At 41.3% G+C, this 22803-nt stretch overlaps 1 protein-coding gene across 1 annotated transcript in view; it reads left to right on the top strand.

Moving 5' to 3' along the window:
* The window catches only part of LOC140714439 (uncharacterized), a 77671-nt gene that overhangs the window by 42104 nt on the left and 12764 nt on the right, over positions 1-22803 (top strand). Inside the window, exons 10-17 of the mRNA XM_073025737.1 lie at positions 955-1074; positions 5847-6012; positions 10891-11072; positions 12532-12730; positions 12948-13152; positions 15599-15772; positions 17330-17438; positions 19425-19573. Coding sequence (XP_072881838.1) covers positions 955-1074; positions 5847-6012; positions 10891-11072; positions 12532-12730; positions 12948-13152; positions 15599-15772; positions 17330-17438; positions 19425-19573 — 1304 coding nt within the window. The remainder of the gene's footprint in view (positions 1-954; positions 1075-5846; positions 6013-10890; positions 11073-12531; positions 12731-12947; positions 13153-15598; positions 15773-17329; positions 17439-19424; positions 19574-22803) is intronic.

The following is a 22803-nucleotide window of genomic DNA, read 5'->3' as shown; positions in this document are numbered from 1 at the left end:
GAATGCTCAAAGGAAGGCAGAGATGGGGAGATGTTGGCAATCTTGCTGCTGTGTAAGATGGTCAAGTGAGGATAGTGAGTTATGTGATGTTGTGGTTTGCTACAGTGGAGGATGGGATGGATGAGGAGCCCAAGAAGAGTCAGATCATTAATTCAGGCTTCACCCCCTCTTTACTTCCAGTCCTGATGAAGGGTCTTGACCTGAAAGGTCAGCTGTCTATTCCTTACCATAGGTGTTGCCTGACCTGTTGAGTTCCTCCAGCATTTTGTATCTGCCAGGTCGTTAACTAACTTCAAGGCAACTTCTACTTAAATAGTATTTCCGTTTTCAGAGTTTGTGTCTGATGGATGAAAGATCTAAAACAAAAAAATGCAGACTTTGAAAACTAAGCAATTAGTTCCTACTTTTCAAAACATGCAGATCAGATCATATCATGCAAAAGTGCTTGGAATTATACTATCCTCTTTCTATGCATTAAAAAGAACCCTGGTGCAAGATGGGTTGTGCAAGTGACCAGTAATGAGAGTGTGGACATGTTCCAGGTAATCATTGGTACTGGGTGGACGGGAAGAAGGTATTTGGAAAGAAGGTATGAGGGATCAAGAAAGTCACTGAAAAACAAAAAAAAATTAAAATGTATGCAATAAAACAATTTAAATTCATCTACTAAAGTCTCTAATACCTGTCATAAATTACTCATAAAACTAATTTGTCTTATTCGGCCCTATTCTTTCCTTTAAAATTCCTCAAAAATCCATTTATTCTCTTTCTCAAAGCAGAACATCCTCTGTTTATTCAATATTTACTCAAATATCTCAGAGGGATTTCAGAAAACTACATGTCTGTGATACACAGAATTAATGCTCTAGCTGAATTCTAACCACGGAATTATAAAGATTTGACATCAAGAAAATACCTCTCAGAAGTTCACAATTATTTTGTTCTTTTCTGCAGCTTGGGATAAAGTTAACAGATACAGAAGAAAAGCGGGTGGAAGACGTGCTCAGAGAACTTTCTCAGCAAGTAGAGAAGAGACAGTTATTGGTGAACCCATTCTTCAGAGATTACGACAAGGTGAGAGCACAGTTCTTGCTTTCAAAAGGCTTTTGGAAATGTCAAAAGAATAAATTTCTACTAATTACATAACTAATTTATCAGTCTCCACTTTCATTTCAGGACTACTCTCTTGGCTTCAAATAATACAACAAAGATGAACTGATTTCTCATAATTGATTACAGTGAATCCTGATATCCCAATAGCGATTGCTGGCACTTTGGCTTCTGCTACTAATTTCAAATGATAAATACCCAAATAACTTTTCCTTTCTCTGCTTCCATTGACTCACATTTACTCTGTGTTTTCTCCTGATTCACTTGAAATTGATTCTATCAACTATGAACCATTTCTTCTTCGTTCATCCTTAATCACTAAAAGAGTCTGCCTCAGTGGTCTGTCTGGTTCTAGTCCTGCTGAATTGAGTTGAAAACAGCCCCCAATTCACCCATACACACTTGTAGTGCAAGTTAAATCAAAAGCCACATTGATGAGGGTATATATCTAAGACTCAGATTCTGATTCATTTTAAGATTTATTTATCACAGGGACATTGAAATATGTAGTTTGTGTTAACAACTATAACCCTCATGTTCGGCCAGCTTGCGTTTGTCCGGGAGAAGACAGCCTCTGGCCCAGCCAAACTGAGAAATCTCGTTTGTATGGGTGCCGTGTGATGTGTTGCCTGGTTACAAATTTGTACCACAAAATATCAGGCAGTACACCATATGCAGTTAGATGATTGAACTTTATAAATCTTAATCTGACTATAGCTTTAGTAAAGAAAATAAAAAGAAAAAGGGCCCATTTTAATGAAACAGTCTAGTGTGCACATTGGAGCTCACAGTTCTGTCCATTCGCTGACCCTTGGACCCTTGCTCCAAGTCCACTTTGTCCGGCAGTCTACCAGCTCTCTCCACTCATGTCTTCTCTCTTCATCTCTCGCCAACAAAAGACCGCCAAGTCCCTTCTCTCAGACCCACAAGAAAGAACAACACGCCTCTCATTGGATGGCACACATTCCAAAGGCCCCGTTATCTCTAGTTATAATCCAAACATTGATGCTACAGAGAAACCATTACATTAGCAGTGAAACCTTACAGCGTGTTACACAACCAACACACTCAAGGAAGTACTGTGACAGCCTGCAAGTATTGCCACACACTCCACTACCAAAACAACATACCCACAATGTTTAGCAGAATAACACAAGCCACAGCAACACACAACAATAGCAACAAGACAAAAGAACAACAGCAGAACAGGTCCTTTCTTCCCACTTAATCCCCTCAAACACATACACAACCAGGCTTCCAACTCCAAGACAGGCCACTCCAGGCCTCAAGTCCTTGGCCCCAGACTCTCAGGCCTGCAGACATTGGACCTCGACTTCTGGACTTGTAGGGATCTCCAACCCTGGTGACCCAGGCCTCATAACTCCTTTGGGTCTCTGTCTTCGGCCTTATGGCTTCTACGCCCGTCTCGTTGTGCTCTGGACTTCAGCCTTTGATTGGCCTTCGGACTTCACTGAAGCCCAGGGCTCTCTGACCTTCGGGTCTCAGCTTCCAGACTCATGCAGACCTCTGACCCCGTAACCTGGGAGTAGGGGAGCTCAGAGAATGTATGATAGTAGCCAGGTTAGGATCTCAATTGGCATATCTGTTAATGAGATTCAGTTTCTGCTGTTTTTAGCTAATATCCCCTCTTAAACTTGCTCAGTTCAAAATCAGAATAGGTTTATTATCACTGTGTGAGGTTACTAAGCATGTGCTTAACTTCCCCCCAGCAGAATTATCACCCTACCAATGCTATTTCAGGATTTCCACATTAGCTGATGGCTTTTGTAAAGATTTAGTGTTTTTTTTTACTGCCTCTGGTGTTTGCAGAGAATGGTGTGCAATCTGAGCACAAGACTCCTGCTCAAACCAGGCACGAGGTGAATTGATAGGTATTCCCTTTGCAATCCAGAATTCAGAAGAGTATGGAGGGAGAGAGGAAGAGAAAGAGGGGAGAAAAGGTCTCAACAGAGGCCCATATCTTGCCAGAATGCCAAGGGATCAGTTCTTCCCAAAAGAACAGCACATGAGATATCTGATCTGCAGTTTGGAGGTGCTCATTGAGATCTTCCTGCTAGTGCTAAAATTAAGAAAGGCATAGATACAGTAGACAGTTAGAAATTTCTCCCAGGGTGGAAATGTCAAGTGTTAGAGAACGTGCACTTCATGTGATGGGAAGTAATTTTAATTAAGATGCAAAGGGCAAGTTTTTTTACATGGAGAGCTTTAAAATAAAAGGATATCCCTTTAGAACTCAAATAAGGAGGAATTTCTTCTGCCTAGAGATGGTGAGTCTGTGGAAGCCAAGTTTTTTTGGTGCATGTAAAGCAAAGATTGTTAGGTCGCAAACACCAGAAAATCTTCAGGTGCTGGAAATCCAGAGCAACACACACAAAATACTAGAGGCAGCATCTATGGAAAAGAATATACAGGACCCAATGAAGGGTCTCAGCCTGAAACACCGACTGTTTACTCCTTTTCATATATGCTGCCTGGCCTGTTGTGCTCCTCAAGCATTTTGTGTGTGTTGCTTCAGAAATTGAAGGGTTTTGATTGGTAAGGGGTTAAAGGTTATGGGGAGAAGGTGGGAGAATTGAGTTGAGAAGAACAAATCTGCCACCCTTGAATGGCAGAGTAGATCAGATGTGCCAAATGACTTGATTCTGCTCCTACATCTCATTGTCTTATGGTCTCGGTGCCTGAAAAGGCCTACCAGAGGTTGTGGTGGAAGCAGATACAATGGAAGCTCTTGACCATCACATGACTATGCAGGGACTGGAGGGATATGAACTATGTACAGGCAGAAGAGATTTAGGTTAATTCAGCATTGTGGTCAACACAAAAATTGTGGGCCGGAGGGCCTGTCCTGTGCTGTATTGTCCATGTTCTATGAGGGAGGTCTAGTTAATTGGTTTGCTAGTTAAAGAGAACTGAATATATTTCAAGTGTCGCAATGGTGCAGCTTGCAGAGCGGCTGCTTCACAGCACCAGAGATCCTTGTCCAATCGTGACCTTAGGAGCAGTCCTTGAGGAATTGCATGTTCTCCGTGGATTTCCTCCAGGCATCCTGTTTCCTCGCACATCCCAACCACGTGCAGGTTTGTAAGATAACCGGCCACTGTAAGTTACCCCTAGTGCGCATGCTGAGTGGTGGAATCTGGGGGAGTTGTTAAGGGATAAGTAAATAGGGAGAATGAAATAAAATTTGAATTAAAATGGGTTAATGTCAATCAGTGTTTGATAGTCAGAAAGGACTCAGTGGGCTGAAAGGTCTTTTTCTGTGCTGCATCCCTCTGCGAGCAGCAAATGGAGCAATTATGTAGTTTCACAGGTGCCAAGATTTGTGGTGGTTTTCTGTATGTATTTTTTTATTATTATTTATTTACTTATTTAGAGATACAGTGCAGAATAGGCCCTTCCAGTCCTATGAGCCACACTGCCCAGCAACCCCTGGTTTGACCCTAGCCTATTCCAGGACAATTTAAAATGACCAATTATCTTACTAATCAATACATCTTTGGACTGTGGGAGGAAACCCATGCATTCCGTGGGGAGGATGTACAGACTCCTAACAGAGGACGTCGGAATTGAACTCCGAGTTCCAGTGCCCTGAGCTGTAATAGGTTTGTGCTAACCCTTACGCTACCTTGGTGGTGTACAACCTCTCCATCAACAGGAGTCTGGCCTTGTCACTAGTTACATGGTACCTAGCTGAGGATCAGGAAGAAGGCAATGAGTCGGAGGAGGAAGAGGAGTGAGCAGTTTGTCCATAAACAACCCATCCAATACACACAACTCCAGCCTCCCATTCAGCACATTCTCATTTTACCTCCCCTCAACGGCCGACCTTTGCTATGATCCTTAACTATGATGCAAAAATCCAACAGAACATGAATATCCCAAAGTAAAGCACAACACTTTACAGAACAGGTGAACTGGGTTCAATTTCCACTGCTGCCCGTAAGGAGTTTGTATGTTCTCCATGTGAACACGTGGGTTTCCTCCAGGTGCTCCGGTTTCCTCCCACAGTCCAAAGACGTACTGATTAGTAAGGTTAATTGGTCATTGTAAATTGACGAGATTAGGCTGGGATTAAAACATTGGGGGTTGCAGGGCGGTATGGCTTAAAGTGCCAGAAGGGCCTATTCTGTGCTGTATCCCAATAAGTAAATAAATAAATCCCCAAATCAGACATGTAGCTTTGCATCAAAGCATCAACTAATCACTTTATGGTGTCCCTCCCTGTGCTGTCCCCTGCACCAGTGCTTGTTGTAGGGCAGCCTAGTGGCTGGTGGAAGGCTGCTGACTTTTAACGAAGGGGAGTACAGAGGAAATACAACCTTGAACGTCAGAAAGCCTAGCTTCAGACGTTGCCATTTAGATTAGTTGGTGCAATCTCAACCGTCTGGTTAACAGGTGAACACCAGCGTGTTGGTACGGTGGGAGGACGGACGCTGTCATCTTGAGGGAGGACAGCATTTTAACGCTCTACAATCACAGCCACTCTCCTACATCAGCATCTCAGCAACATGCTGGAGACAAGATAGCTGGGTTGCTGCAATCCCTCCCCAATTTATCAGAAGCTACCAATTTAATTCCAATCACTGATGCTCAGCCTACCTGTTGAACACTGGACACAACATAGGTGAATGCCCAAACGGCTAGCATGCATTAGCTCTCTCTGCTCTGAAGTACATGTCCCTACAGATTAATCATGAGCATATTCAATTCAATAGAAAGTGGCATACAGAAGACTCCTGTCCAAGTCACAATTTGAGAGGACCCTGGATTATTTGAGACTCAGTGTGTTGCCGATGGACTTCCGGCTGCTGTGTAAAAAATTTGGGGACCCAACAACTGGACGAGTAAATTATGTTGCATTTAGCCAGGCCATTGATAAAGGTAGGTGATTTAAATGTGAATCATTTGGTTTTATTGCATAATAAGGCTATAACTCTAAAATGTGCTGACCAACATTATTTTCAGATGGATCTTCCTTTAAAGCATTTTAAGATAAAAATCTGAGTGCTAGGTTTGGCTCTGGGAGCAACTCTCAGATGAATATTTCAGAGTAATACAATTCCTCTTATAATATTTGCGAAACATAACAGAGGTTTCCTCTGCTAAAGTTGTTTTGAGAATTCTAGAAAGCCCTTCCAACCGCACTGGTAAACAGGAGTTCATTGCAATTAGAACATAAAACAGTATAGCACAGCAAGGCCATTCAGCCCATATAAACATACTATATAAACAACCTATATAAACAAACTCTGTGACCTATCTAACCCTTCTCTCCTACAACAGCTCATAACGCTTCATTTTTCCTTCACCCATGTGCCTATCTAAGAGACTCTCAAATGCCCCTAATGTATCTGCCTCTACCACCACCCCTGATAATGTATTTCAATCACCTGCTATTTCCTGTGTAAAATATCGCTCTCCTAAACTTTCGTCTTCTCTCTTTAAACTTATGTCCTCTGATATTGGTTAATGCTGCGCTGGGAAAAATTTGAAGGCTGTCAATTCTATCTGTGCCTCTCATTACCCTACACCTCTGTCAAGCCACTTCTCATTCTCCTTCACTCCAAAAAAAAAGCCCGAGCTCACTCAACCTTTCCTCATAAGGCATGTTCTCAAATCCAGGCAGAATCCTGGTAAATCTCTTCCGCACCCTCTCTAAAGCTTCCACATCCTTCCTATAATGTAATAACCAGAATATTCCAAGCGTAGTCTTACCAGGGTTTTATAGAGCTGCAACATTAGCTCGTGGCTCTTGAACTCGTCCTCCAACTGATGAAGGCCAACACACCGTAGGCCTTCTTAACTACCCTATTGGCTTGAGTGCAACTTTGAGGCATCTATGGACTTGGACCCCAAGATCCCCCTGTTCCTCACACTGTTAAGAATCCTGCCATTAACCACCTCGTTTGATCTTCCAAAGTGTATCACTTCACTCTTTCCTGGATTGAACTCCATCTCTTCATCTATGATTTCTCTGCTCAGCCCTGCATCCTGTCTATATCCCTTTATAACCTAGAACCATCTTCCAAACTGTCTACATCATTAACCCTCTTGTCATGTGAAAACCTACTAACCCACTTCCATTTCCTTATGCAAGTAATTTATAAAACTCACAAAGAGTAGTGGTGCCAGAACAGGTCCCTGCAAAACACCACCGGTTACTGAACTCCCAGCAGAATACACTGCATTTACTACCACCCTTTGCCTTTTGCAAGCCAATTCTGAATCCAGGCAACCAAGATTCCATGGATCCCATGCCTTGGTACAGTACAGAATTTTGAGACACCTTGTTCCTCAAATGTCATTTATCGATTCCTTTACCCATTCATTGACACGTATATTTTGTCATTGTTGAGGTGGAATCGAGTCATCTTCAACTCATGGCGACCCTATGGACAGTATAATTGTCCATTGGGCTTTCATGGCAAGATATGGAAGTAGATTGGCAGGTCTTTCTTCCATACAGATACTGCTGCCCAGGTTGGGACCCAGCCAGATTCGAACTCAGGACCATCTTCCTCGAAGTTCAGTGCTGATGCCACTACACCACTGGCCAGCTTGCCACACTGACATACCAATGTACTTATTTATCCATTTATCTATTCATTCATTCACCCATCTATCCATCCATCTATTTGCTTGTTTATCTATCTATTTTACCTATCAATTAATCAATTTATTTATTTCTTTGTTCAGATTTGAAGAAACGTAAATAAAGGATAGACATTAATAGGTCCATATGAAATACAGAATGAACTGCTAATGGAGTAGTACAGAGTGAAACTCATTTCTACTTAGCATAGTTCAGTTACGTCAGCAGTGAAAGTTAATAAGTACACACACAGATTTATGGATTGTTTTGATCTTTATGCAATGCATAAATTCTACCTTTTTTTCCCTGGGAAGAAAAACCCATTTCAGTCCTTAAAGTTTTATGTAAAGCAGTTACTAATATCACACATACTGTATGTTAGGTGTGGCTTTAGTTTTGTGGATTGCTGTTGTAAGTACTCCAGTAATTCGCGCAATGTTGATTGGTACTTCTTTTTAAACTTTGGACCTGACTGCAGCTTTTCTCAGCACAGCCACGGTTCTGTTTCCAGATTTAGTTTTTAGTAAATGGTCATGTTTGTATATTTAGTCTGATGCTGAGAGTGGGAATTTAACATAGAGCGTCTCAAGCCACCTCTCCCACTTAATAATGTCACAATTGATCTGAATCTTGCCTCCATTTGCTGCCACTTCCCTCAGTTACTAAACTCTGTTACTCTCAGACTTCTACATCTTCAGTCCCTTCTAGGGAAATATTTCTACTGAACCTTATATAAAAATATCTCCTAAAACATTCTTCTAAATAGCCTAAGCTTAATTTTAAAATTAGGGCCTCTAACATTCTCAGGAAATAATTTATTCCCAATTGACGTGACACATTAATTATTTCTCCTTGAATCTGTTCATTGGAAGCAAATAAAATCAAAATTGTGCACTCTATCCTTGCTTAACCCTCAAAATCTTAGTACAACCTGATGAATCTGTACAATATTCCTTCCTGTGCCAATATAATTCTTCAATCACTTCCTAAGAGCAATCAAAGATGTCCCCATATGTGATGTAATCCAGGCTCTGTAAGTAAGGTTCCATTTTCTCACTTGTAATTCTAAACCCTTTCAGATATATATTAAAGCCTGGTCACATTTTAATAGCTGTGCACTGGATATCAGAATCCATTCACCTGGACTCAGGTGGTTTTCTCCAACAAGCCTCTAGTTTCTCAACGTTAAGAAAATATTCTAATTGCACTTTCTTGGATCTGGGTGAAATGAACTCGTAAATCTCCATCTGAAGCTAAGTCTGCCATTATTTTTGCTTTTGCTGTAAAAACAACCATTGCTATTTATATAATACTCTGCGCCATTTAACAGTTACAAATCTTGACACTCTCTCCAAGTCATTGATAAGTATGATGAAAAGATGTTGCCCAGGCAAAGACCCCTCAAGATGTTGTGTGGGTGGACTATAATTACTGTTTTAGTTTCTTTGGTTCAAAGGTCTGTTTCATTGCTTTAAATTCTATGTAAATTGGTGTTTATGTCTTCAAGCTCCACTCCATCATGTGTTATTTTTAGCCATAGTTTTGTGGAACACTGGCACGCTGACCAATAATTTGCAATGTTTATTGGCACCCATTTTCAGTCAGTCGTTGCTGCCTGTTACGCAATGGATCTGACCACTGGATTCATATTTTTGTTTCTTTATATTATGACCTAAGTTTGTTACTCCTTTTATCTTCACAAAAGGTATGCATCTTCCTCCTTTACAATAATATAAGCAATCAAGAAAAAGAAAATGTTTATTTGGCAGTAAATACATTGACAGGCTCTATGTGGTTTGTCCAGGATCTGTGGTCACTTGGCACAAATATGCTCCATCTATTCTAACTATTTGAAATAAAAGATAGAGGCATAAACATTTTTAGATTCCCTTCACCTCCATCCATTTCCATACGAAGATACACTTGTATTGTTCAATGCATCATAAGTTCTGTATGAATAAAGACATAGTCCTTTCCATGAGTACATGACACATTTTAGAAAGATCTGTTATACTTAAAGTTTAAATGAGGTTGTGAAAGCAATCTCAACCCATTAATGAAAGTCCTTTACTCTCACATGTACTTACTAAAAACAGTTTGTCTTATTTTCATTTGTTTCTGATGTTTATTTTTCTCAGAAATGGTAATTGCTGTGCATTTAAAAAAATCATTGCTGTTTCCTGAAATGCTCTGATGGCATAATAATTACTGCATCTCCAGCTTGCATTTCAAATTTGAAGTAAATCTAATTTAATAATTCTATCCAGCTGATGGTCGCAACTTCCCCAAGCCCCTTTTCCCAGCTTTGAGAGAGTCCGTGGCAACTCTTCACCATGTTGCACAGGGTTTCTTTGTGTTGCCTGTCTAGATTAATAAAAAATATTCCTGGAGTTTTCTTTCTTTCTGACACCTCAAAGAACTGTGATGTGAGTTTAGCTGTCCTTTCCTCATCACAACCACCCCTGATACCCAACTGCAGCAATCTAACGGGCTCCGGCAACCCTGAAATAGATGCCATAATCCCATCCAACCATGGCCTGTCAATTGCGAAGTTATTACTCTGGATCAATATTATTATTTTGTCTCTAGCATGGTTAAATAAACATCTTCAGTGCAGAATTGTTGGACCCCTGATTGTTATTTTGAGAAGATGTGGTGCTTTTTACCAACACTTTGCACTGACTCGATGCGTCTTTTAGACAGAAAACAAAGCAGCCCCTTGTTCCACTTCCATCAAGTGACCACGTCACATGTTTCAGATCATTTATGCAGTGTTGCCTTAAACTGAAAAAACATCTTGCTTCCTCTGGCTAAGCTTGGACCAATCTGCTTTAGCGCTCAGATATTCTTTGAACACTTAGGCTAATTGTTCAAATTCATAGGTTGATCAGGAACAATCAAATTCTAAGTTCTAGATATATATGGTGTGAGAAGCTGTGCTCATTTTTTTTGGCCACTGTTTCTCTTTGCTTGCCTCATAATGAAAACAATCTTCCTTGTTACTCAGTTCAACCATGTCCAAGAGTCGCTAATTTTTCTAATGTTGACAGAATCCATAGCACACTGACTCAGACCAGTTGAGACTAACGGCTTGCTGTTTCTGCAAGGGAGAGCAGGTAATGGGAAGCATTTGCTGTAAGTGTTCACTGTGTATGTTTCTCAATCAGAATTTACTGGTTTCAAAGTGGATTCCTTTAAGCCTGAAATACCAGCAGATAAACCAATTGACATTTCACCCGAAGAACGGAAAATTGGATTCAAGCCACAACCAAAGATTAAGGTTGACAAGGTGCATTTGGGCGAGTTGTTGGGCCGACTCCGCCACCATGTTTTGGTCAACAGAGTCAGGGTGAGTTAGCAGATTCCTCTTGCGCCCCCCCCCCCCCCCCCATGTTTGCTTGTATCACCTCTCCACTCAGATTTCCCCTTCTTCTTTAGGAGCTTGTCAAGCTGGGAGTGGGAGCCACACCATTCGATCTCTGATATCTGTCCAACAAAAATCAGGGGGGGGGGAGGGTTCTCCCAAAGGATACCCCCTCCCACTTTCTGGGTTACGTATTGTACCCAGACTACAACTGGTAGAAGGTGCTCCCTCATCCAGTCACTGATTCATACAATCTGACTACTGGAAGGTGATTCTATCGACAAACTCCTGCTAGTATCTAAATTGAATTGAATTGACTTTATTACTTACATCCTTCAAATACATGAAGAGTAAAAATCTTTACGTTACGTCTCCATCTAAATGTGCAATGTGCAATTATAGTAATTTATAATAAATATTATGTACAGCAGGATAGTCAATATAACATAGAAATACAGTTGCATCAGCATGAATTAAGTAATCTGATGGCCTGGTGGAAGAAGTTGCTTTGGAGCCTGTTGGTTCTGGCTTTTATGCTGTGGTACCATTTCCTGGACGATAGCAGCTGGAACAATTTGTGGTTGGGGTGACTTGGGTCTCCAATGATCTTTCGGGTCCCTTTTGCACAACTGTCTTTGCAAATGTCCTGAATAGTGGGAAGTTCACACCTTTAGATGTGCTGGGCTGCCTGCATCACTCTCTGCAGAGTCCTGCAATTGAGGGAAGTACAGTTCCCATACCAGACAGTGATGCAGCCAGTCAGGATGCTCTCAATTGTGCCCCTATAGAAAGTTCTTAGAATCTGGGGGTCCATACCAAACTTCTTAAACTAAAGAGGTCAAAGAGGTCCTATTGTGCCTTTTTCACCACACAGCTGGTATGTACAACCACGTGAGATCCTTGGTGATGTTTATGCCAAGGAACTTAAAGCTGTTCATCCTCTCAACCACAGATCCATTGATGTCAATAGGGATTAGCCTATCTCCATTCCTCCTGTAGTCCACAACCAGCTCCTTTGTCTTTGTGACATTAAGGGGGAGGTTGTTTTCTTAACACCACTGTGTCAGGGTGATGACTTCCTCTCTGTTGGCTGCCTTACTATTATTTGAGATTAGGCCAAACAGTTTAGTGTTGTCAGCAAATTTAATTAGCAGTTTGGAGCTGTGGGTGGCAACACAGTCATGGGTACACAGAGAGTAAAGGAAGGGGCATAGTACACAACCTTGAGGAGCACTTGTGTTGAGAGTCAGAGGGGTGGAGGTGAGGGAGCCCACTCTTACCACCCGCTGGCGAGTTGACAGGAAGTCCAGGATCCAGCTACATAAGGCAGGGTGAAGGCCGAGATCTCTGAGCTTCTTGTTGAGCCTGGCACCTGGATTATGTACATTGGACTAAAGACACGGCTATAGCCAGCTACTCTAACTAAAATATATTTCCCTTTCAGACTGTTGACTTCATTGAGGACTTTGACCCCTTGCGCAGTGGAAGAATCCCCACATCAGTCTTTAGAAGGGTTCTTAGTCTGATAGGATTTGACCCAGAACTAACCGATATTCAATTCAGAGCTCTGGTGAAGTGTTATGAAGATACCAGTAGGCCTGGCCACATTATATGGAATAATTTTACCAGTGACATTGACTCAGGTACTGAACTGTTCACATGAACTATAATTTGAGGAACAGGAATTGAAGGATTAAGTAAAACGTTAACTTTCTCTGTGTAACATTTTTTGAATCGATCTCATTTACTGTTCCATTTCTGTACCTTAGACTGAGCACATTCTTATTATGCTCAAGAAATCTTGTCAAACTCTCTGTTAAGCCTTAGCCTTGTTTTAATGCCTGTTATTTCCGTCCCCAGTTTTCACCATTCCTGAACTGGAAAAGAAACCCAATGTGAAGGTTCCACCATTAGAGACCTACCAACTGCCCAAGGTCGGCACTGTGAATGTGGATATCTTAAACCCTCCAAAGAGAGCTCAGTTTGAGGCTGTGATCTGTCGTTTGAAGAAGCGAATCAGCCATAGGCATCTCATTACACACCCAGTGTTTAAAGATTTTGACAAGTATGTTGGGTATTAGTTCCCTTATATGTGAAAACATTGTGTGTAATCTTTAAATGAAAAAGCCACTTCCTGGTCTGACCATAATTGCCAACATGCCAGTGAGTTTTGCAGGGCAGTTTGCTAACAAGGAGCTCTCCCACACCTGGAGCCTACCAAGACTGCACTTAGCCTTAATAACCACTTCGGGTGGCCAATCTGAACACCTAGGAACACTCTGCTTAACATTCAGTTATTATCCATTGCCCTCATTTAAGTGAATTAAATTTGAGTGGAGGGTGCTAATCAACTTTCAGCAAATGGCAAAGTGTTTTACTTTATCTGGAGATTATAGGGAGGATGTGGTAGAAATAGAAATAGTGCAGAAGGGATTCACCAGGATGTTGCCTGGGATGGAGGGCTGCAGTTACAGGAGAGAGCAGATAGGCTGTGTTTATTCTCTGTGGAGTGTAGAAGGCTGAGAGGTGACCATATAGAGGTTTATTAAATTAGCAGAGGCACAGATAGGATAGATAGGAATATTTTCCCTTTTGACAGGGAAAGCTATATCTAGAGAGACAGCACACTACAGGTTTAAGGTGAGAGAAGAGAAATTTAAAGGAGACCTGAGGGATCTGCTTTCCACACAGAGGGTGGTGAAAATCTAGAATATCAGCCAGAGGAGATGGTTGAGTGAGACACAACTATGATCTTTAAAAGTGCTGGGATAGGATAGGTATGGAGGGATATAGGACAATGTGCTCAAGTGGAATTAGCGGCATGGTTAGTATGGTGGGGTGGACAGAAAAGGCCCATTTTTTGTGCTCTACTTTTCTATGGTTCAAACAATTCCAGTCCTATTTCAGGGGATTCTGAAATTTCCTACTTCTTTCTTCTCCACACCAGCCAATATGAAACAATATTAGTTCTCAGATGTTATTTCTTGAAGAGTTAGGTATCCGAACCATCACCATAATCTGCACAAGCACACAGTCATTGTCAGTTCACTGTAAGTGTGCTGATGAGGACGGTCTGCAGTCAGCGAGTAGCCAGAAACTAGTGCACAAACCCTGGTGTGACCGCAGAGCTGAGGAAGTGCTGCATTGTTGGAAGTGCTGCTTTTCCACCAAGTGGAAGCTTTGGAAGTGAATGGCACTTATTGGTATATTAATGCAGCAATGGGTTGCAAGCCAATAACATAGGGTTCAAGAGCCTAAACCCAAAGTGTTGTTCTACATAAAACAGACCTTGCACCATGATAAACCTTTTCTCAGCCACTGCCAAGCATGAATGGATGCAGTGGGAGTGGGAATGCAGAACTGTACAGGGGTCAGGTGATCAGATTAGAGGTGCTCAGGCTGGGAAGACATTGTTCAAAGAGGGAGATCAGGTGAGGATTGCAAGTTGGGAGGCATAGAATGGGCCATAAGGAAAACTTCTTCATGGCCAAGTACATTATTTAAAAGAGATCCCCCTGAATCAGCATCTGAGCACAGGGTCGAACATCCTGATGCCTCAGTAATTCAGAACTCGGCCTCAAAGCACATGATAGTCTACTTCCACATGAGTGAACTGTGTCTTGTGTGGACCAAGCATAACAAATGTCTAAAGTAATGTCAGATATTGCTACGAATGTCTGGCTCCTTCTGTATTAACATGTCACATACACACAGCAGTAAGTCCTTCATTTAGCACTGCAAATGAATTTGAATTGCATAATTCACTATATGAAGATATTTATATTTACAACTAGAAACTGTAGAGAGCTAAAGTAATATAGGGTTCTGTGCACAAAAATCATCAAAGCTAAAGTTCAGGTGACTAAAGAATTGAGTCATTCAGTTATACAGCAAAGAAACAGGCTCTTCAGTCCATCAGATCCCTGCTGACCTTTTTGCCCATCTACAGTAGCCCCATTTGCCTGTATTAGGATCATACCCTTCTATACCTTGCCTATTTAAGTGTCTGCAATATGCCTCTTGGCAGTGTGTTCCAGATATCAGCCACAAAACTCGGCCCTCAGATCCCCTTTAAAATTCCCTCTCTCTCCTTAGACCTATACCTTCTGTTTTTGATAGCCACATTATTAGAAAAAGATCTTAAACTATCTACCTTTTTTATTCTCCTCATAATCTTACATACTTCTATCAATACACAGTTCAGTTTCTTCCTCTCCAGAGAAAGCAAACCCTGCCTATTCACTCTCCCCTTAAGTGAATTCTTTGAATTCAGGCAACACCCTAGTGGATCTTTCCTGCACTCTCCCAAATGCAGAGATATTCTTCTTATCGTGTGGTGAACAGAACTCAGAACTGCAAACAATACACAAGGTATGTTCTTGATCTGTAGAGATCTATAGCAAGGGACAAGGTCTAAAGCAGCACTTAACTGAAAGGTAGAATAGACTTTAGGAGACAAATAGGCCACTGCTGTACCTATGACCCTGACACTGTCAATGCCATATTTCTAGGAATAACAATGGCCACTTGACTCGATCTCAGTTTCATCGATGTCTTGCACAGCTCAACCTGGAGGTGGCTGAAAAAGAAGTACATTTGCTGGAGGACGTGTTCACGGATGAATTGGGAGTTGACTATGTCAGGTTCCTGGACCAGGTTGACCCACAGCCCAAACTTGAGGAAAAGTGAGTATGGGTCTTCATTACCTGATGGTATTACCTTTGTAAACAGAGCAGATGAGGAGGTTTTAAGGCTTGTCTTCATTCTCTGCACCCACTTCATATTCTGCAACCCCTGAAAAAATTGAATTATAATATGATGACAATTCTCTAACATCTCAGTTAATGGGCTTTGCTCTAGTATAAGCCTTGCCTGTGCATTTTGGCAAGTAGTTTGTCCGCAGGGAAATCTTATTTTCCCTTAACTCTTTGCACAAGTTAGTGATATGAAGCAGAACCCAGGCTAACTGTTTTCCTATTATTGTAGAGATCAGCAATGAAACTATTGTTGGCAATATTCTGGTTGCAATTGAATAAGCATGAGCACCTACTAGGTGGATTTCAAAGGAAGTTGGATAAGTATGCTCTTGTTCGCTATGTCAGATATTTTAATGAGGTTAAGAGTACAAGGAGGGAGCTCTTGCATTGGTCACAGTCACAGTGAATCTTGCAGCAAAAATGTCTGAGAGCTTAACGGAAGATCACTGATAACTCTCTGACTGACTTCCTATCAACCACCCACTGTAATCTTCAGCTCATGCAAAACACTGAGGCCCATCCTCTAGCCTACAGGGAAATCTGATTGTTTATATCTTCAATAGCTCACACTATCTTGTCATGACTTGAGCTGGTCAAACGTTGGTCTGTGGAATTGTGATTGTGGATTTCAGGAAGGGGAAGTCAGGAGAACACACCCAGTCCTCACTGAAGAGTCAGTGGTGCAGCTTGAAGTTGCTGCATGTCAACATCTCAGAGGATCTATCCTGGGCCAAACACATCAATACAATCACCAAGAAGGCATGCGAGCAGCTCAACTTCATTTTAATTTGAGGAGATTTGATATGTCACCAAAAACTCTTACAAATTTTAGTGGATGTATGGTGGAGATCATTCTGACTGGTTGCATCCTAGCCTGGTATGGAGCCTGCAAGATTTCAAAAGGCTGCAGAGAGTTGTCAACTCAACCATTTCCATCATGTGACATCTTCTAGAGGTAAATCCTAGAAGGTGATACTCATTATTGAGGATCCTCACCATCCAGGACATGTACTCTCTTGCTACCACCATCTAGGAGGAGGTACAAGAGCCTGAAGAACCCATACTCAATGATTTTGGAACAGCTACTTCCCTCCCATCAGATTTCTGAACAATCCATGAATTCATAAGCACTACCTCACTTTTCCTTTTTATTGCACTTTTTTATTTATCTTTGTAATTTATAGATTTTTATGTCTTTGCACTGTTCTGTTACTACAAAAATAACAAATTTCATCTTATATAAATTAGTGACTATCTGATTAGGATTCTGATTCTCTTAGACTTGACAAAACCAGGGCTTGGGGGTTGAACTCTTGGCTGTACTGAGGCAGACCCTAAACCCTACGTCCCAGATTTTGATCTAGGACGGGGCAGGATCCTGAAACTAGTTAATTTGGTTGTCAGCCATGGTACATCAGGATCTCATTGGAAAGTTTTCATCTTTGATACTTTTTCATCTTTGGTCCTTGTTTGTTGTTCTTACAGATATAATAAACTGATGAATGATATCCACCAGCTAAATGAATCAAAGAGAATCCATGAACAGGCGGCCTCAAAAGACATTAATTGCATCTTAGAAAAAATTAAAACCAAGGTAAACATAACTTGCACAAGTTATCACAGTGTAATGTCCCCATTCATTCCAACCAGATAGATTCCCACTCCTAATATCACATCAAGCCAATGTCCATCTGATGTAAATATGAGCTTTTTCAGCATCACTAGCATCTACAAGAAGCCATAAACAAGATTCTACAGATCCCAGAATTCTAGAGTAACACACATAGGACACTAGAAGAACTCAGCAGGTCAGACAGCATCTGTGGACAGCAATATCCAGTCAATGTTTTGGACCCTTCATCAGGACTAGAAAGGAAGGGGAAGAAGGTGGGGGAGAGGGGAAGGAATAAAAGCTGATAGTAGGTGAAACCAGGTGAGATGGAAAGTAGGAGGGTGGGGGAGGGGGCATGAAGTGAGAAGCTGGGAAATAATATGTGGGGAAGGTAAAGGCCTGAAGAAGGAGGCATCTGATGGGAGAGGAGAGTGGACCATGGGAGAAAGGGAATGGGGAGGGGCACCAGAGTGGGATGATAAGCAGGTGAGGAGAAGAGAAAGGGGTAAGAGGGGACCAGAATGGGAATTGAAAAAGAGATAAATGGATGTGGAGAAATTACTAGAAATTGGAGGAATTTCTCTGATAATTGCTGTAATTTCTCCCCCTTTCCCTTCTCTCCTTTTTGTTTCCCCATTCTGGTTCTCATTATAACCCTTCACCTCAGTTTTCAATTATTTGTAAACTTCTATACCTATGTAGCATATTTTCACATTACTATACCTAGTACAATAGAAGTCTATTACTGATCTAATGATCTACAAATATAACTTCAAATTCTACTGTGATTGGCAGTGAGTTTAAAACTCAAGTATGTAATTGAGTGAATTTAGCTTTATAAAACATTTATTAGGAATAATGACCGTGAAGGTCAATTGACGTTTGAAGGAGAGGAAAGTCTGCTGCCTTCATCCTGTCCAGCAATGATGTGGTTACCTCTCAGCAAACTGAGAGAGAAAAGGAATTGGCTAAAAAGTGGGATAAACTTTCCTCTGAATGAAGGAAAAGAAACAGTGATACCTCATGGGCTCTCAGCAGTTCTCTAGCTCTGAGCCTGTGATAGGTTAATTGAACATGAACAGACAGAGCACACATGAGAAAGGAAGGTATGAGCCTCATATATAAAAATCATAGGTTTATAAAAGCAATAATACCAAAAAGCTCCAAATGTATGGTGTTGATGCAAGTTTTCAAATGAGATCTACCTTTGTTTAGGCTTTTCTGTGTTGCAGCATTCCAGTCATCCCTTGGTTACGGGAGGAGTCTGTTCATAACCCAACAGTTTGCAAGTCAGAATGTATCTGAGTATCCAGGTGGTAGAAGCTGGCAGCAGCCACACAGCAGCTGGTAAATCCATCCCACTGGTTTTCCAAACAGGGCATTTGTAACCTGGCGAGTTCCTGACCTTTTATTCTGGTCAGTGTTGCAGCTCCCCTCCACCCTGTTAATAAAGAGGAACTACAAATCCACATCACCCATCTCCTCCCCCTTGCTTTTGCTTCAGTGATAGCTTTTACCAGTCAGACCAAGTCACAAAATTCAGAATTCAGATTCACTGACCAATGGAAACCAGAGCAATGGCTCTGAATTCTGGGCTGAAACCCAGTGAGCTGTTTGCATCCACAGGAGTTACGTAGGAGGAACAGTTTGTCCAACCCCTGCATCACATAGGAGTCTGTTAATCTTTCCAATGGGCAGTTTTAGCTGCTATACTTGCCAATTAGAGTCATGGAAGGAGTTTTCACAGTGCTGGTCCTCACACTATTGTCGAAAAGAAATGTGCAAATGCAGATATAAAAGCCATTAAGAAGAAGAAAGCAGCAGCAAACAATTCTGCCAACATAGCTGCAAATACTTTTGAGCTAGCAAAATGACTGAGCAGAGGCTGATGGACCTTATGAAACCATTAGTAGTTTAGAGTGTATGCTATGACGTCATCCATTGCTCAGCTACTTTGTGTTGGTTCAGGTGTACAAAAACCGTGTCAAGATTGGTGACCATATGAAGGACTTTGACAAACTGAATAGTGGACGTATTCTAAAGACAAATTTCAGAAGGGCACTTGATGCGGATGGGTTTGAATTGCAACCTTCCGAGATGGCAATACTTGAGAAAGTGTAAGTAGATACTGTATATTTTGGTGGATTTTATGCTTAAAGCAGTAATTTTTGAAATCAAAGCCATTAAGTGAATCATGCGATGTTGTTCAAAGGAGAATAAAGGGACTCTTACTGGTACAATCATTTATTCGATGTAAGTGACCATGGTCTTTCCATGACCATGATTGTTCTTGGTAAATTTTTCCACAGAAGTGGTTTGCCATTGCCTTCTTCTGGGCAGTGACTTTACGCGACGGGTGACCCTAGCCATTATCAATACTCTTCAGAGATCGTTTGCCTGGTGTCAGTAGTCGCATAACCAGGGCTTGTAATATGCACCAGCTACTCATATGACCATTCACCACCTGATTCCATAGCTTCATGTGACCCTGATCGGCAGGGTGGGGGCAGGCTAAGAAGGTGCTACACTTTGCTCAAGGGTGACCTGTAGGCTAGTGGAGGGAAGGAGCGCCTCACACCTCGTTTGGTAGAGATGTATCTCCACCGCACCATCTGAATTGGTATGCTAGCCATAATTTATCCCTCAAAAGTTAACAAATGTCTATAAAGTCATTGCTGCCAAAAGTCCCTTAAAATGTAGTGTTAATAATTTTCAAATATGGTCTGCCTTGAGCTTCACTTGAGTCTATCCTTCACGGAACATTATTAAAACAAATTATCTCATAATTTTCCATAGTGATCTTTGTGGGGCCTTGAAAAGAGATGGATTGGTATATTTCCCATGAAACAACAGTGACAGCACAAAAAAGTTTAATTTATCTGGAAGCACTTTAGGAAATCCTGAAGATGTGAAAGAATCTAGTGGATATATATGCAATATCATGTTCAGTCTTATTTTGCAGGAGATACGGAAGTATTACAAACTATCATATTGCCTGATATTACATATTGTAAGTATTGTTTGTCATGATGTAGCATAGTGGTTCTGTCCGGTAATCTGGAGACCTAGATTAATGATCAGAACTCATTTGCCATAAATTAAAATCACTCCATAATAGCTCAATAATTTAAATTAATTAATAAAATATATTTGGAATTGAAAATTAGTATCCATAACATGATTGGATTGTCCTCAAACTCCATCTACTTCACTGAATCCATAAGACCATAAGATATAGGAGCAGAATTAGGCCATTTGGCCCATTGAGTCTGCTCCACCATTTCATCATGGCTGATCCAAGTTTCCTCTCAGCCCCAATCTCCTGCCTTCTCCCAGTCAAGACTTGGCCTCCACAGCTGCCTATGGCAAAGAATTCCACAGATTCACCACTCTCTGCTGAAAGAAATCCCTCCTCAACTCCGTACTAAAAGGACACCCGTCTATTCTGAGGCTGTGTCGTCTGGTCTTGGACTCTCCCAGCATAGGAAACATCCTCTGCACACCAGCTCTGTCAAGGCCTTTCACCATTCAATAGGATTCAATTAGTTCTCACATCATTTTTTTTTATTCTAGTGGATACAGGCCCAGAGCCATCAAACACTCTTCATATGACAAATCATCAATTGTGGGGTCATTTTAGTGAACTTCCTTTGAAACCTCTCCAGTTTCAGCACATCCTTTCCAAGATAAGGGGGCCAAAACTGCTCACAAATTTCCAAGTGAGGCCTCACCAGTGCTTTATAAAGTCTCAACATTACATCCTTGCTTTTATATTCCAGTCCTCTTGAAATGAATGCTAACGTCACATTTGCCTTCCTCAACACAGATTCAACCTGCAAATTAACCTTTAGGGAATCCTGCACAAGGACTCCCAAGTCCCTTTGCAGCTCAGTTTTTGTATTTTCTCTTCATTTAGAAAATAGTCTACTCTTTCATTTCTTCTACCGAAGTGCACAACCATACACTTCCCAGCACTGTATTCCATCTGCCATTTCTTTGCCCATCCTCCTAATCAGTCTGTCCTTCTGTAGCCTCTCTACTTGCTCAAAATTACCTGACACTCCACCTATTTTCATATCATCTGCAAACTTTACAACAAAGCCATCAATTCCATCATCCAAATCATTGACATATAAGTAAAAGGAATCAGTCCCACTACAGACCCCTATGGAGCACCACTAGTCACGGGCAGCCAACTAGATAGGTATATAGATAGATACTTCTCAGTCCCAAAGGAAATTACAGTGCCATAGTAGCATCACAAGTGCACAGATATAAAAATATTAGAAGAGAAGTAAGAAAGAATAAAAAATAAGTTACCTCAATCAGTCTAACAAGAGGGAGTCATCAAATCTCCAGCTATAGGTTGACTCATTATTGAGCCTAATGGACTGATTGAGGTAGCAGCACAATTGTCTTGACTATTACTAAAAGCGTGCCTCTGTTAAACCAAGGTGGCATGCAGAGAGTGAGAAACATTGTCCAGAATTGCCAGGATTTTCTGTTAGGTTCTTTGTTCTACCACAACCTCCAGTGTGTCCAGTTTGACTCCTGTAACAGAGCCAGTCTTTCTCATCAGTTCATTGAGCCTGTTGGCATCACCCTTGTTGATGCCATTGCCCCAGCACACCACCCCATAGAAGATTTTACTGGCAACAACAGACTGGTAGAATATGTGAAGGAGATGCTGGCACACTCCAAAGGACCTCAGTCTCCTTGGGAAGTAGAGGTGACTCTGGCCCTTTTTGTACACAGCCTCTGTGTTGGTGCTCTACTCAAGTTAACTAGAAAAGACTCCTTTTATTCCCACTCTTTGTCTTTTGTCAGTCAGCCACTGCTTTATCCATGCTAGAATCTTTCGGTTATGCCATAGTAGCTTCTCAAGCAGACTCATGTGTGGCACCTTGTCAAATGCCTTCAGAAAATCCAAGTACTCAACATCAAGCAATTCTCCTCTGTCTATCCTGCTTGTTATTTCTTCAAAGAATTCCAACAGATTTGTCAGGCAAGATTATTTCTTGAGGAATCCATGCTGACTATGGCCTATTTTAGTATTTGCCTCCAAGTTCACTGAGAACTCGTTCTTAATAATTGACTCCAACTTCTTCCCAACCACTGAGGTCAGACTAACTGGCCTATGATTTCCTTTCTTCTGCATCTCTCCCGTCTTGAAGAATGGAATGAAATTTGCAATTTTCCAATCTACCAGAACCATTCCAGAATCTAGAGATTCTTGAAAGATCATTACTAAAGAACCCTTTAGGTAAGGGAATCTGATATCTTTACCAACCTGACTGATGTTTGACTAAATTATGGTGAAGTCTTAACAGCTGTTCTGAAATGGGAC

The sequence above is a fragment of the Hemitrygon akajei genome, chromosome 21 (genome assembly GCF_048418815.1).
Source record: "Hemitrygon akajei chromosome 21, sHemAka1.3, whole genome shotgun sequence".
Taxonomy (NCBI): domain Eukaryota; kingdom Metazoa; phylum Chordata; class Chondrichthyes; order Myliobatiformes; family Dasyatidae; genus Hemitrygon; species Hemitrygon akajei.
The sequence above is the reverse complement of the archived record's forward strand: the minus strand, read 5'-3'. Positions and strand labels throughout refer to the sequence as shown.